General features: G+C 45.4%; 1 protein-coding gene across 2 annotated transcripts in view; it reads left to right on the top strand.

Annotated features, from left to right (window-relative positions):
- SEMA5A (semaphorin 5A) overlaps positions 1-16462 on the top strand; it is a 2281219-nt gene that overhangs the window by 1610475 nt on the left and 654282 nt on the right. For both annotated transcript variants that reach the window (XM_069613729.1, XM_069613730.1), the window contains one exon: positions 9955-10072. In XM_069613729.1, the coding sequence (XP_069469830.1) occupies positions 9955-10072 (118 nt within the window). The remainder of the gene's footprint in view (positions 1-9954; positions 10073-16462) is intronic.

Raw genomic sequence — 16462 nt, 5'->3', positions numbered from 1 at the left:
TCTGCTGGCAGGTGCCTGTTAATTAGGGTGGGGAGGGACATGTGTTGGGGCCTGCTGGCAGGTTGCCCTCACTAGGGGTGGGGAGGGGGGACATGAGTCGGGGCCTGCTGGCAGGTGCCTGTTAATTGGGGTGGGGAACATGAGTCGGGGCCTGCTGGCAGGTTGAGGTCAATGGGGGTGGGGTGGAGGACATGTGCCGGGGCCTGCTGGCAGGTTGCCATCAATTGGGGTGGGGGACATGTGTCTGGGCCTGCTGGCAGGTTGCCATCACTGGGGGTGGGGTGGGGGACATGTGTCGGGCCTGCTGGCAGGTTTCCCTCACTGGGGGTGGGGTGGGGGACATGTGTCAGGGCCTGCTGGCAGGTTGCCGTCACTGGGGATGGGGTGGGGGACATGTGTCGGGGCCTGCTGGCAGGTTGCTGTCACTGGGGGTGGAGTGGGGGGACATGAGTCGGGGCCTGCTGGCAGGTTGCCCTCACTGGGGCTGGGGTGGGGGGGACATGTGTTGGGGCTCCCAAGTGCATGGTGCCCTGTGGCCTGCCTCCAGGGCATGGTGAGGGTGGATGGGCTGCCTGCGGGGTATGGTCTGGGGTGATGGGCTACCTGCAGGGCATGGGAAGGGGTTGTAGGTGTGTCCATTGTGGTGTGGGCTGCCTGCAGGGCATGGGGAGGGGTGAGGGTACACCCGGGAGGGCCCACACTGCCAAATCGCATGTCAAATTCCCAGGCACCCCTGGAATACGCTTACCCCACTTGCCCCAGGACGATCGCGTGTAGAACTCCCCGCGCACCCCCGGAATACGCGTACCCTGCTCGCACTAGCCCGATCGCATTTACAACTCCCACGCATCCCCGGGATATGCGTACCACATTTGCGCCAGGCTGATCGCGTGTAGAACTCCCCGTGCACCCCCGGAAAACACATACCCGGCTTGCGCCTGCCCAATCGTGTGTAAAACTCCCTGCGCACCCCCGGAATACACATACCCCGCTCGCGGCAGGCCGATCGTGTGTAGCACTCCCTGCGCACCCCGGAATACGCATGCCCCCCGCTCGCGCCAGGTCGATCGTGTGTAGAACTCCCCGTGCACCCCCAGAATACGCGTACCACGTTTGCGCCAGCCCGAACGCATATAGGACTCCCCACGCACCCCCGGAATATGCATACCCCACTAGCGCCAGGCCGATCGTGTGTAGAACTCCCTGCGCACCCCCGGAATACATGTAACCCGCTCGCGCCAGGCCGATCGTGTGTAGAACTCTCCGCACACCCCCAGAATACGCATACCCCACTCGCGCCAGCCCGATCATGTGTAGGACTCCCTGCGCAGCCCCGGAATACGCGTACCCCGCTCGCGCTGTGCCGATCGCTTGTGGAACTCCCCGCGCACCCCCGGAATATGCGTACCCCGCTCGCACCAGGCTGATCGCGTGTAGAACTCCCTGCACACCCCTGGAATATGCGTGCCCAGCTCGCGCCAGGCCAATTGCGTGTAGAACTCCCTGCACACCCCCGGAATACACACAGGCAGCCCATCACCCCAGACCATGACCCGTAGGCCGCCCACACTGCAGGGGACCACCCTACACCCCTGGGCATGCCCCCGCAGGCAACCCATCACCCATGACCCGCAGGCAGCCCACACCACAGGGAACCACCCTACTCTGCTGGGCATGCCCCGCAGGCAGCTCATCTCCCCAGACCATGACTCGCAGGCAGCCCATCACCACAGACCATGACCCGCAGGCAGCCCACACCACAGGGGACCACCCTACGCCCCTGGGCATGCCCCGCAGGCAGCCCATTCACCCCTGACCATGACCCGCAGCCAGCCCACACCACAGGGGACCACCCTACAACCCTTGGCATGCCCAACAGGCAGCCCATCACCCCAGACCATGACCCGCAGGAAGCCCATCACCCCTGACCATGACCCACAGGAAGCCCACACCACAGGGGACCACCCTACACCCCTGGGCATGCCCCGCAGGCAGCCCATCACCCCAGACCATTACCCGTAGGCTGCCCACACTATAGGGGACCAAACTACTCCCCTGGGCATGCCCCGCAGGCAGCCCGTCACCCCTGACCATGACCCGCAGGCAGCCCACACCACTGTAGAGACATTTTCCACGCAATTTGCCTGGCGCAGGTGGAGTACGCGTATTCAAGGGGGTGCAGAAGTTGATTCGCACATATTTTGGCTGCCATGAGCGGGGTACGCGTATCGAAGGGGGTACACAACTACATTTTTATGCGTTTTGTCTGCCGCTAGTGGGGTACGCATAGTTTTTTGCGCGATTTCACTGTTTCTGCCCTGTAAACTGGTCCAGGGTTAGCGCGGCCCTTTGCGCCATATTGGGGATGTCCATTGCTTTTCCTTGCACAAGGGGCGTTCTTGGGGTCGTAACTGGCTCTGCGGGATGTTCACTGTGCCATGGCTCAAAATGGTTTGGGAAATCCATGAATACGCGTTGCGCCAGAATGCTGTTTAGCGCACACGGCTGGCGCACGCTGGTGCACGCTGCCTCTCTGCGCTGCCCACGTGCGCTGATTCTGTGCTGAAATCTATGAATTACCCCCATTGTGTATAGGCGCTAAATAAATAAACTATCATATCATATTATATCATATGAGTTAACTGCGTCAAGAGAGTCATTACCCAATTTCCAATTAAAATTTGTACGACTTTTGGTCTGCTTACCTATTATCATTACCTTGGTCTTTTTAAGGTTAATTAGCATTCCATTCATGGTGGTATAGCCAAACATGGCTTCCAGTGAATGCTGGAGGCCAATCGGAGTCTGATCTGAAAGTATGGCGTTGTCAGCATATGCCAATCAGGGTAGACTTTCTCCTTCAAAGCATGGCAGAAAGTTTCGACAATATCGTAAAACTATGTCCATGTCAGCGACATACAGATTAAAAAGCAATGGTGCTAAAACGCACCCCTGCTTCAAGCGCCAATTTTTGATAATCGGTTGCGTGACATGTCCAGCTTTAGCCAACCGCACAGATACTGAAGTGTTGGAATACGTAGACTTAATGAGGTAGAGTAAGTCTGGGTCAATATCCCAACAAACAAGTTTATCCCACAAACGTGTGCATGAAACCCGATCAAAGGCAATTCATGTCCTGCCATTCCTATGATTACTACACTCGAGCATTGGTCATCTCATTCTCCCAAACACTGCTCCGTGTGCGAGTAGGTATGGACAGTGAGGCTATGAGCAGTGGGGCAATGCGTAGTATAGAATAGCATGGCGTAGGCAGGCTGGTTCGTGATTTGAATATTAATGAGCTGAACCCCAAAACTGAGCTCGGCTAAGTGAGTGGGAAGTGGCAGGGCAGGGGTGATCTTCTGCTTTGCATTTACCGTGTAAGCAGTGAGGCATTGTGCCCCCAGATATTAAACAGGAGGCGTGTGGCTCAGTGTAGTGCTGGATTGTTGTGATCTCATGCCCTGCGTTGTGTAAGTAACCACGTCAGACTTAACTTTTTTAAACTTTCAATGGTAATAAGAACTGCAGCATTGAGTCGCAAGCTAAAGGCCCAAGCCCTTTTGATTGCGATTCCAAATTTACCACAATGCGGCCATTGCGAATCGTAATTGCAATTGATACCTCGTGATTGGCTAATTCCCATTTGCAAACTCGGATAATTACTTAATGGCCGGTTTACGAATGCATAATATTCATAAACCTGTGTTCACATATCTCTTTTCGAATACTTATTGAAAGAAGCTGTGGAGTTACTGATTGTTTTGAAAAGTATTGAATAATGCATTGCTCCAACCTGATGATGTCATTAGGACGACAATATTAAGACTTTGCCTTAACATTATTCATGTTTGTGGATGTGAAGCTCCAACCATTTTAGCAGATTTAGATATTAACACACAACTCTACACCATGACTATTTCTGGTGACTAGACTTAAACCGGTGCGGCTCGTCGCGCGCACCAAACAGATCTTGTAACCTATGCTGCAGAACATCTGCTACGCATCACGCTTTGCACGCGATTCTCAATCCTTATAAAAAGTAGGAGTCTAATAAAACAAAACACTTTTTTTAAAACACTTTTTTTAATCTGCACATTAGGGACATTGTTCGAAACACCTGTATTATTTCTATGTGACATACGCATGTGGAAGTCATATGAGGAGACACCCCTCCTGGCACTAGGGACATGTAACCTTTACTTTTTAAACACATAAAACCATTAGGAACTTTAGAAATTTGCAATTGTATATCTTCCTGGAACATTTGATACAAAATACAATTTAAGTTGATGCAAAAAGCTTTGTTTCTGAATCTCGCAAGGTATGTCCCTTGGACCGTCTTATTATAAATATGAACGTTTATTGCCTATAACGATCACGCTTTTTTTCATGCTATCCATCTGCAATATGCAGCTCCTAATATCCCCAGCATGATATAAAAATTGTGTTTTTCTCCAAATGTATTTGTATTGGTCTTTAAAAAGTGACACAGAATAAGCATTAGAGTTTGTATTTAGTTGGCATAAATTCATTACAAAGTGAACCAAAAGGGTTTATGTATTTTTGTCCAATGCCAACTCATCAGGTTTTGTATCACTTTTTTTAACCATTTTGTACTGCAAATAGGTAAGTGGTGGATTGAGGATATGAATATGGGAAGGGGTCTTCTGCATTCTGCGGTAAATATTTTGGTAAAAAATGTGGTAAAAAGGAATTTGACAAGTTAAAATTCAGCCAATTCACACAGATCCAAACCACAGTATTGAACCCCCTTTGACTTTAATCGACATATTTCCTATTGAATGCCTCCTCTCCCTACAGCAAGTGAATGGTGGTGTGATGCACCCGTGATGTGTCTGCATTGGTATTACACAGTGCAAGAGGGGAAACAATCACTCATTTGTATTGCAGCATTTAACATTTCATGTCTGGAACATGTTTGGAGCTGTGTCAGAGATGTCAGAGGTATGAACAGATCTCTGGATAATAGATACATCGATTCCAGCTCGAAAAGCAATGAATCTCCGTACATTTCTTAGGGTACCTTGCAGTATGGGCTGTCACCAAAAGGAGATCAAAGTGAGATGGATTGCTGTTTTAGACACTAGAAGGCTACCATTCTGTACACCAAAAGTTGCTGCAATTTTAACAATTTGGCCACATGTCGTTTTCTGGTGTTTCCCTGATTGTCCTAAAGGACGTACCTGCAGTGAAGCCTCCACCGCTGAGACCCAGAAATCAGTTCACAGTCTCTGGAATTTGTGTCAAATGTGTACACTCTGGAGTTCTATTTTCGGGAGCAAGAAGGTTCCACAGGTTGTGGGGCATGACTGGCATCTATGTTATTTAGTCCTGTTCATTGACCTTTGCTCAGATGGTATTCATGGTTCTGGTCAGCGCCATTTCTAGTGGATGATTGTGGAGACACCTCCCATTCGGATGGATATTCCCCCCCCACATGTAACCTGCAATTGTGCATATGTTTTATCTAAAGGGGAAACACTCAAGATCTATTAGATGGCAATGCTGGGACCCTGGTAGAACATCTGGTTTGAAGGGGTGGGAATGGAATGCCAAAGGGAAAAGATCAACAAGTTGCCAAGTCTTGAATGGGAAGTAAGAAAAACACATTAGTGGCATTCATGCAAATTGTTCTCCGATGAACACCTGAGTAATGGTCAACATGGAACATGATATGGATGTCAAGTTGCCTTATATATTGCAAACATTTCTTGCATTTCTTTCCAGTATTTGTTTACCACTTGCAGCTCTATTTTCATAACTGGCAGAACTATCTGGAGCAGGGGATGCTTAGCAATACTCCCCCAAAAGTGTATTACAATGTATTACATTTTTACTTTTGGGCATTTGTAAATATTTTTAATGCGCATGTTCATACTTTCAATCTTAGTCATTTGTGCTAGTTGCTTGTCTATATAACTGGCTTGCGTGTGGCTCTTGTATTTTCAATTACTCCTTTTGGAAAACAAAAAAAACCCTCAGATTCTGCCTTTAAGACTATTATGTTTATATGTAATTTCGGAGATATCATAACTGTTTCTCTTTCTAATTGTATTTGCTCAAAACCGACACTCCACGGGTGTTATTGACTAGTATCTGTACCTGATATATCATACACCGATGTAGGTTGCCGCTCTCCCTCTCTCTCTCTCTCTTTCTAATCAGATATCTTGTGGGGGAAATTTTTATTTACAAAAGCAGCTACAAAAATCAATAATGTAATTGTACTAACATTGCAAACAGCTTTTTTTATTGCTACAATGTGTATTTCTAACTATCCCTTTCAGTATGTACCATAGTCATAATAAGAATGTTACACATTCCTTACAGAACAACACACATTATGGAAACCTAGAATAACCATGTAAAGGTTTTTTCTTATGGGAAGTTATCATTTTAAGAAGGAAAGCCTGGCACACTCATATTGTACAATTTTTAAATGCACTTATAAGGAAAGAGAAGAGGGGAAATTGCATAAGTGTATTGGAATCACACGAATGACCACAGATCTTTATTTTTTGACAAATATATCTGTGGTTTAAAGGTTTGGATGTTTCAATCAATAAGAACATAATGCGCCTGTTGCTCCTTTACCTTTTCACACCACTCATCCTAACATTCAAATGTTTGTAACACTGAAGGATATGCACGTGTTTGGATAGTCTCAGGGTTTGAAAATAAGGATAAAATAGCTGTGACTTAAGTCACTTCACTGGGGTCCATGCGACATCAAAGATAATGTTACATTTCCCATTGCAAATGTACAACTGTCAGAAACATTTAACAACCATGTTTCCCAGTAGCTACACCCCACTGCTCACATTTATGATTGTCCACCAATCACCTGATTACATCATTCTCGGAAAAGGGGATCTGCCTCATGATGGAGCTACAGTACTTGATTAATAGTTTGCTTGTGGTGTGAAATCTAAGCTTGTGGAAAGATACACCAACTACAACCCAATCCTGGAATTCATAAACAGCAATATAGTTTTGGCACTGGGCAAATAGTCCAACGTGCCAAGCGCACTGATGGCCAAACCCTGAATGCAAACTTTACTTATGGCGCTGCAGTCAGTGAAATCTTCGCTGCTCAATCATTTTGTCTCGAGTACTACCTAATAGCTGGTTTACTTCCAAATGTCATCTGTCAATGCCAGACCTATAGTTTAAACAGAAAAGGACGTTGCAATCCAAAAGGCAAGTACAACTAGTTCAAAGCTGCACAGCAGACATGGTGCTGGACCACGTGATATAGGAGACTTGTGCACAAAGTCAAGCATATGTCCTGCAGACTCCAGATAACTGTAAACGAATTGACATTATTACATCCCTGCCAGAAGCCTCTGATTAGCCACCACCAGCAGGCTCCATTCATCAACAAGCAAGAAAATGTGTTCGGTATGAGAATCCTGGATGCATCTTAACCAAAACATTAAAAACAACCCATCAGTATAATTAATACTACTTGAAGGCCACCTAAAGTTCAGAAAGGAAGTTAAAATTATTCTGTTAAAACAATCCTTCTCTCATCACTTGAGAGTAGGTAGCACAATTTTTCAGCTTTTCGACGGAACTTGTTCCGTAACCAGATGTATATTGTTACAACAAGTATGCTAAATGAATCTGCATTATGTTTAGCTGAAAGAGTTACTCACCTCTGGTTTCCCCATCTTAATTCCTAATATTCCCTTTTCTTTGCTTGCTTATTTCCTTCCAGATGCCCTTTCTTCCAGTTTTGGCTTGTGATTTTTTTAATTGGAGGGCTGTAAATATTTCCCAGGAATTTGAGCATGGGAGTGAGCCCGAATCAAGAACTCGGGTCTCAGGGGTTTGGGGGTTCTCCAGGATAACATTTGTAAAATATTCGATCAAAATGGTGCATTTTTCAGCACACTTTCGGTGAACAATTGAGTAAAGCCACACAGTTTAAGGTCGGTTGTGTTGGGTAACACATGAACAAATGTAACAGTAGCCAAGTACCCACAGTGCACAGGAGAATTTGCCAACACATTTTCATGATGACTTTGCCCAGTACATATGCCAGTATTCTTCCCAGCACATATGCCATTATTCTTCCAATCTAAAAACACATTTTCACGCTTGCTGTGACCAGACGTCCATGCTGGCTCCACCAATATATGGTAGTAGCCCCTCACAAGAACATATTCCTATTGGCTTTGCGTATATTGCTTGTGAAACATGCTATTTCACTCTAAGAAAACACCCACCACTGGTTACACCAATGTAGGCCAGTATGACCAAATGATAAAACAAATAATGTTGTCTTCGCCTAATGGCAGAAAAATAAATCTGGGCCACTGCAAGAAAACATATCCATGCTGGTTGCATCTATGGGGGCCAGTATGCCCATGCAATCATATGCATCACTTTGGTTTGCCCATAGTGCTAGTGAACATGTCACGCCACTGTTAGAACACATATCCATACTGGCTGCACCAATATAGGCCAGTATACCCATCTAAGAATACTCATCATTCTAGCTTTGCCCATAATGCCAGTGAAACATGACATCCACTCTAATATAATAATGTACATAGTGACTGCACCAGGGTAGACCCATATGCCCACATAAGAACACTCATCATGCTGGCTTTGCCCATCATGCAAGTACAAAAATGTCATGTCACTGTATAAAAACATATCCATTCTGTCTGCTGTAATGTAACTTACTCCCCTGTATAAGAACATTCATAATTTTGGTTTTGCACATGAGGCCAGTAAAATAGCCATGCCACTGTGTGAAAACATGCCCATGTTGCTGTGCAGCACCTACCCACCTATCACCCCCTCCCCTCCAATGGCCCAGCACTGGCTCTTCTCGCCACACTTCCCCTCCCACACCCACTGACTTAGTATTCTCGCCAGCACATCAGAGACACAACGATACACACACTTACACACACACAAACACACACAGACAAAGGAATTCTACTCTTTACTTACCTTTGGGCAGTGGCAGTTATATCTTCCTGACATAACTCAATGAGACGAAGACTAATCAACACAGCACAACCCCTTCACTCCTCCTTCTTTGACCTCTGAATCAGGCTCGGAGCAGGTCCGGCATTCTGCCCCGACCATTGGCCTGAGATGGGCAGGAAGAGGGAATGGTAAAGAGACCATTTTTTCACTGCATGTGCTGGATTTTCAGTGCCCATTTAGGGAAATAAATGCAATGACATTGGGTATCATCTCACTGTCTTTAATAGGGCTGTACATGAGGGAGCAGATAGCACCTGCCAGTTTTTGCATTTGAAAATAATCTTAATAGTTTTAGATTATTTGCAAATGGAAAAGCTATACTTGCATTAAGAGTTTGCATTATGAAATGAATATATATAGGAAAGTCCATTTGAGCCAAGTCAACATTCCACAATGCCACCTAGTAGCATTCGCTGGAAGTTCACCTCCAGGTCTAAGCCACAACAACAAGGCATTGTGGGTATGCAAATTAGCTCAAATGCAAACCTTTTTTTCCAGGAAATTGTCTGTGTCTAAGAAGGCAGTGCATACCCACAATGCCTTGCTGTTGTGGCTCATACCTAGAGGTGAACTTCCAGCAATGGCTACTAGGTGGAGTTATGGAATGTGTGACTTGGTTCAAATGGACTTTCCTATTTTCAAATTTAAGGTGAAAAGCTTTTTCAAACCTTTTTTTTTACTATGACGGTAATTTTATAGCACCCCCTATGGGTCATCACCCCTGCTTCCTTCTTAGCACTGTGTTGTGGCAAAGGCTCCCATGCAGCACGGTGCAAATCACTAATATATATATATATATATATATATATATATATATATATATATTCTTTTAGCAAATTGGTGTCCTTGGAATGAACTGTCATTTTCCAATTGTATGGTTGTGCATATCCAGAATCATATTTGTGCATGTTGTCTTTTTTGCAGTGCGTGTATCGGTGCGCAGGATCCCTACTGTGGCTGGGACATGGTGATGAAGAAATGCACCACACTCGAGGAAAGTCTCAGCATGAGCCAGTGGGAGCAAAACATCATTGCCTGCCCGGTAAGTCACACCATTCGCAAAACTCTTTCAAAACGTCTTTTTTCCGGCTGCTGCAGCCCCATGTAGGCAACACGTCTTGAGGTCCTTTGATCTCCCCGTTTGCGTTGCAGATGTTGGCCAGCTGCTTCCAGCACACAGAACTCTTAGTTTGGCTTTGCAGCACAAGTCTCGCCAGATTCCCGAGCTATGACACATAGTGGCAGTCCATTTTAAGTGATGTGTTTTCGAATTAAAAGGTGCTGCTTCTTAAATTAGGCTAATAAGTTAATCTTTGCACATGCTGTTTTTTGAGGTTGCAATAAAGTGAATGAGATGTGACATACCCTTATTCACAGAGCTTTTTCCAATTGGTTTTTGCCATGAAAAAACGCCTCTATGAATTAGGCCCATAATGTTTTTAAAGCAAGATATCTCCCCCACTGTTGAATTATTGAAAGGGGAAATCCGCCCAGATGTTAGGTTAGGGGATTGCGGAGGGGATTGTGCTGTTTGGAGGCAGTCCTGTGCAAACACCACAGCATTTGCACCATATCGAATTTTTGCACATAATGGTTGCAGCAAAAGGGTATTGATTTGAACGGCATCATGGTATCGAAATGCCGCGTATTGCGAAACAATGATTATTCTCACAGCACTCTTGTGCTTTGAATGGCATCAGAGATTGCACACTATTTCTGAAAATTAAAAAAATGATGTGTTTTCATTAATATGCTCAGTGGCTTCTGACTTACTCCTGGAAAGAGCAATTCATTTGGCAACGAGGATACTATAATGACTCCTGAGTTACTCCTGTCCTACTCAGAGTAATGCAGAAGTAAGTCAGAGTTATGGATAGTAAATAATGTGGCCATCGAATGGCCGTGCACGAGTTACTTAGAGTTACTCAGAGTAACTCTTTCAGGACTTCAATAGCCCTTTCGCAGAGTAACTTGGAGTTACCAATAGTGACTTATTTGTCACATGGCCCCCAATGTTCTAAAACACAAACCCGTATCTAAACAGTTCTGCTGCAGCAATGCCTGTTTTCCTTGATTTTCCTTCCTTGACTGGACATACTCGCACCTTGAAACATTTATGTATAGGCTCGTTATAAATGCCATATCATATCATATCATATCATATATTTTCTAAATATTCCTTTTAAAGCTAAACAAGACACTTCATGACAATGAAATAACATCAAAGAAAGCAGTGCGGTATACACAAATATACCATGGCAAAATGTTTCTTTACCGCTACATTGAATCTTGCTGCATCTTCAAGAAGTCATGTCAGGAACTCCCAATGCTCCAGGATTACAGTTCGGTGGACATTTTGCTATTTTCTGCTCATGAGGTAGATCCACCTTATCTTGATGAATCTATAATTTGACCAAAAAGAACTTAGATTTATGGCATTTCCTGGAGAGGGCCCGGCTGGCAAGACAGGTGGTAGGGAGATAGGCATCATAAGCCACCGGCAGGTCTTTGGGTACCATTGGAAGAGTCAGGGCACTAAGAGAAAAGGGCTGGATGGATATAAGGAGCCACATGCTTATGTGTTTAGTTTACTAGAATGCTTGAAGTTAAGATCAGACACTCAAGACAAAGGATTCATTGGGCATTTCACATCTAATCGGCAATGATGTAAATGGATAGATTTTTATGAAGACTGGCTATTCTTTATCATCCGTGGCTGTTGAGAGCAGTGGTGGATTGGCAATCTGGAGACTGGTTAAACTCGCTTTGTACCACTGGGGTTTCTTGTCCTCTTGTCATGTAGAAAGCATGGCTAATCCTTTTTTATAGTCATACAACACCAACTCTTTATGAACATGGTACTTCTGGAGCAATGCAATTGTGCTCAGTTTATCTGTGAATGTTCTTAATAAAGACAGAGGTCAGCAAAGGAAATAAGCCTCACATGAACCATGCCTGTCGCCCTTCACTGGCCTGCTTATCACAGCGTTCCACCTCAAGCTGCACTCACTGGTTGCATGAGGCTGAGTGGGGCATCACTGCTCTCAAGTGACTCTCATAGGGTGGACAGACCTTGTTGATACTTATTTTAGTCACAAAGAGTGCACAGAAGAGGAGCCCTCCATCTCTTGATGTTGCCACCGTCCTGCTTACTTCTCCCTACCACAGTGCTCCATTGGCGATATAGCCACCCATTATTTTCCCCATAATTCCTTTAAAGTCCCATAGTTCTGACACATCACACCAAGAGTCCTGTAGCATTAAGTGATCTTCTGAAGGAGCATCATTGCAAAGGTTCTATAGTAAAAAACCACATACTTCTTACGTATGCACACACAGCCAGGGTCGCGTAGCCTTGGACAGTGCACTGTTCAGGGAACCTCACATTACATATACCCTAATAGCTAAAAGAGCACAGTTGTGCTCACAGGGCACTGCCAATGTACGACTGTAGGAAGCTCACACCGTTATAATCCGCAGGGGTGACTGGGCCAGTGTGAAGACTCACCCGTGTTAGAGTTGTATAGCACTGACAGGGTGCTTCTAAAGGGATCTCACTCCGCCAGAGGCATATAGAACTGACAAGGCACATTTGGAGGAATTTCAAACTGCTTGTGTCCAGTAGCCCTTACAGAGCACTGGTGAAGGAAGCACAGGCTGCTTGAGTTTAGCAGAATGTGTCATCTCAGTTTTTAATACCAGCCGGCATACAGTGCCCCTTTTGTCTGTCAATGAGACCCATTGACTGGGAGATTGACCTTGTCTTGATTTATTTATTTTTTCAGATTGCCAATCTACCGAAAGGGAAATTAACTGCACCACTCCACTTTCCCCATGGTGTGGCACTAAACAGAAACCACAAAAACAACAGCAAGTCCTGACGGGTACCTCAATTCTCAATTTTGTGCTCTGAAACACGTGTGTATGAGCGCGATACAAATAAAATATCATATCAAACACTCAAGTTATATTGTCAACACAGAAGAGCAAGAATCTTGGTAGTCATCAGAAGTTTTCAAAAGAGTCACTATCTTCCCCGATTAGAAAGTCTCTTCTGTCCCTCATGTGAGTGTATACCCCTATAGTGCAGTGATGAGAAAGGGGATAGAAGGAGAGGGTTAGAGTGGGATGAGGGGGGAGTCACTGAAAGGTGAGGGAAAGGAGTGAACATGATGAAAGAGGAGGGTGGGGAGCCAGATTGTGCAAATGGGGAGCCCGGAAGTAGGGAAAGTGGTGAGTTAGGCTGGTAGAAGGGAGAAACAGCAAAGCGGTTAAAGGTGGAGCCAGAGAGGCAGTTGGAAGTGAAAGGAAGAGGGGTAACATTAGCATTCTAATGGGGAGGTTGATACAGGAGCAAGATGGGGCAAAAAGGAGTGGGGGTCTACCCAGGGGATGAAGGTGGAGTGCAAAGTGGTAAAAGGGGAAACTAGGTGGGTGAAAGAGGGAGTTTGAGCAGTTCATTAGGGAGTGGAAGAGGGAGCTGGGGGATTGTATAGGGGAGCCAATGCAGTATCAAGGGAAGGTAGACAAGGATGGAAGGAAGAGCAGGAGGGAGTTGGAAAGGAAGCAAGTGGGTGTAAAAGGGAAAGCGAAAGGGGCATAAAGAGGGTCGAGGGAGTAAAAGGGAGGGTTGATAGACATGGAAGCAAGGGGGTGAAGGAAGTGGAGGAAGTGTCAGAAGTCAATCTAAGTTTGGCACGTGCATCATTTTAGGTGGTAAGATGTATTTGAAGGGACGTGCTAGCGTGCAAAAAAATAAAAAAACGAATACCATGAAAGTGGTGCACAGGGCGACAAGAGCTGATGTGGAGAACAACAATCCAAGTAAATATAGGTGGCATGCTGATGATGATATCAGAACTTACCACAAAAGAATGGGGGTGGTCACTAATTTACAGGATTGGAGGGGGGAGTGTGAGAAACCAGAAGGTGTCTAACCCGCTAGTCTGCGGGGATCTGTCATTCAGCTGGCCAGGACACGGACATCGCTTTTGGATCCAGTTCCTGGGGGTATACCAGTGGGGGAGGATCACCTGGATGGGGTCCTCGGGGAGTGGGACACCACATGGTGAGACGCGGTATCCCTCTGTTCCCTGTAACTTTACCCCATCCTACCTGATGGGATATTTAGAAACGCAACCCTCCCTCCTTCCCCCACTTTTCCTGCACAAACACTTTTACACAGACAGCACGCTCTGGGAGAAAACAGACTCACACCCAAGCTGTGAACCTGACATGTCCCAATGCAATGATCAGGCGAGGTCAGTCAATTATCAACAATCACTCAGACTTCCATTATTCTTCCCCAGATGGATAAAAGGCAGAGCACAAGAGCACACTCTGAGCGAGGAAAAACACATGAAGGCACAGCATTCTTGAGCTGGCAGCTAAATTAGGGGAGAAAGATGGCAGGAGAGGTTGGTGAGAGGGGCAACACCCTTGACCTTGTTGACAGGAAGCCATTACTTTCAAGAAACATTCAAGGCAGAAAATGTAAGACCAGAAAACCAGGCTGAACAATCCTTTATTGTGTGTCGGAGATACCGAGGGTCCTCCCGCATAATTGACCAAGGTGGGGAGAAGCAGCAGACACTGTGGTATCATCCTTGGCTCCAAGAAAAAAGAAGTGACAGAGAGCAACACAGCTGGTGAGTTGGGGAGACTGATGCCAGACCGGTCTGTGTTGAAGTCAATGTTGCAAGCAGCAACATTGTAAAAAGAGCGCTCGAATGAACATTGTTAAATGCGTGCGATGAAAGATACAAGTGAAGCTAAATTACTGGTGAATATTTGAACATTAAAAGGAAAGATACGATACAGTTGACAGAGTGGTCCGGCATTGTCAACTTGCTCAGTCGAAGGTCTCTGTACAGTATCCTGACAAAAGAAACGAAAGTAGAAGATTGAAGTGAAGTGTAAATTGTGTGAAGTGAATCGAAGTGGTCCTGCAACGGTTTAAGCAAAACCCATTGCACATTCAAAAGTCTTCGATTCTGATATCAAAAGTGATCTGAGCCCAGACGAGGGGGACCCAAGGTCCGAGCCCGAACGAGAGAGACCAAATTGTGAACATTGTAGAAAAGGGGTCTGAGCCCGGTTTAGGGGGACCCATGGTCTGAGCCCGAAGGAGGGAGACCAGTCTTGAATTTATGAAAGTGAAAACCCTGATAAAGGAAACTAACTTTTGTGTTTTGTTTGTTACATAAGACCCTCTACAAAAGGACAGGGACCTGGAAAGACAGATCAGAAATTCTGGTGCTGGACTGCTCAAGTGGGCAGGACAAAGACTGATATGCAAATGGACATTCCTCCTTTGTGAACGGTGCAGGGAGCCGAAATGTGGCTGCAGACTATCAAGTGGGCACCTTTCCACAGAAAAAGGTTGTTAAGCCATGTTTGTTCTCGCAGAGGGGCACCTGTACTTCTTTCTCTATGTTTAGGGAACTTAGGGCTGGTCACCCTAAGTTACCTACGGTTATTCAGATGTGGACCCCTTGCTACCTGTGCTCAGAGAGGTACAGCTCCACCTCACTGATGAGGTCCGACTAGGGCGAAACACGTTTCTGGGGTTGCTGTTGGTACTATTGTTCAAAGAAGGTTTGCCTAGCATTTTGGTGCTGGACTACTCAAGGGGGCGGGACAAATACTGATATGCAAATGGTTATTCCTCCTTTGTGAAATGTACAGTGAGCTCAATTTAGCTGCAAACTCTCGAGTGGGCACCTTCCCATAGAACAGGTCGTTAAGCTGTGTTAGTTCTGGCAGAGGGGCACCCATACCTCTTTTCCTAATTCTAGAAAGGGATTTTGAGAGCAGGTGGGCAGATTGAAAGGGAGAGTGTACCTTGTGTTTCTGCCTGAAGCCAGTTGATGTCTGTACCTTTCTGAGATGCTGAAAGACAAAATAAAAGTGAGTACACAGATCCCCGAGTATTCAGACAAATGTTCCAAGAATTAATTAAATCCTATGTAGCAATTCTAATTATTTTAGGAAACCCTGTTTACAGGCTATGCCATTGAATTGTTGAATATAGTACACAGCATGTTTGCTTGGTGATTTAGAATAAACAATTGGAAGCCTGTGAAGCAACATTTTAATAGGAGATATCTCCTGCAATATGGCTTATCTGCAAGCTTCTGACATCTCGAATTGAAATGTGGACAAACAAGTTCTCTGATTGATTTCAATAAAGTAAGTGAAACCTCCTCCTTCAATGAACATATGGGATGTGATGTTGAGAGGATGAACCTGATTCCTTGAGTATAGTGAAAGGGTTAGGTGCTGCTGTCCATATATTCCAAAAAGAGACATAATTCATTAACCAAAACATTTAAATAAAACAAAAAATAGCAACCAATTCAACACCAGAAAGATATTTCCCAAAGATATTGTGCATCTATGACCAACCTATGAACCAATACGTTGTCACATA

This window comes from Ambystoma mexicanum, chromosome 5p (assembly GCF_040938575.1).
Source record: "Ambystoma mexicanum isolate Mex_15411 chromosome 5p, UKY_AmexF1_1, whole genome shotgun sequence".
Lineage (NCBI taxonomy): Eukaryota > Metazoa > Chordata > Amphibia > Caudata > Ambystomatidae > Ambystoma > Ambystoma mexicanum.
The sequence above is the reverse complement of the archived record's forward strand: the minus strand, read 5'-3'. Positions and strand labels throughout refer to the sequence as shown.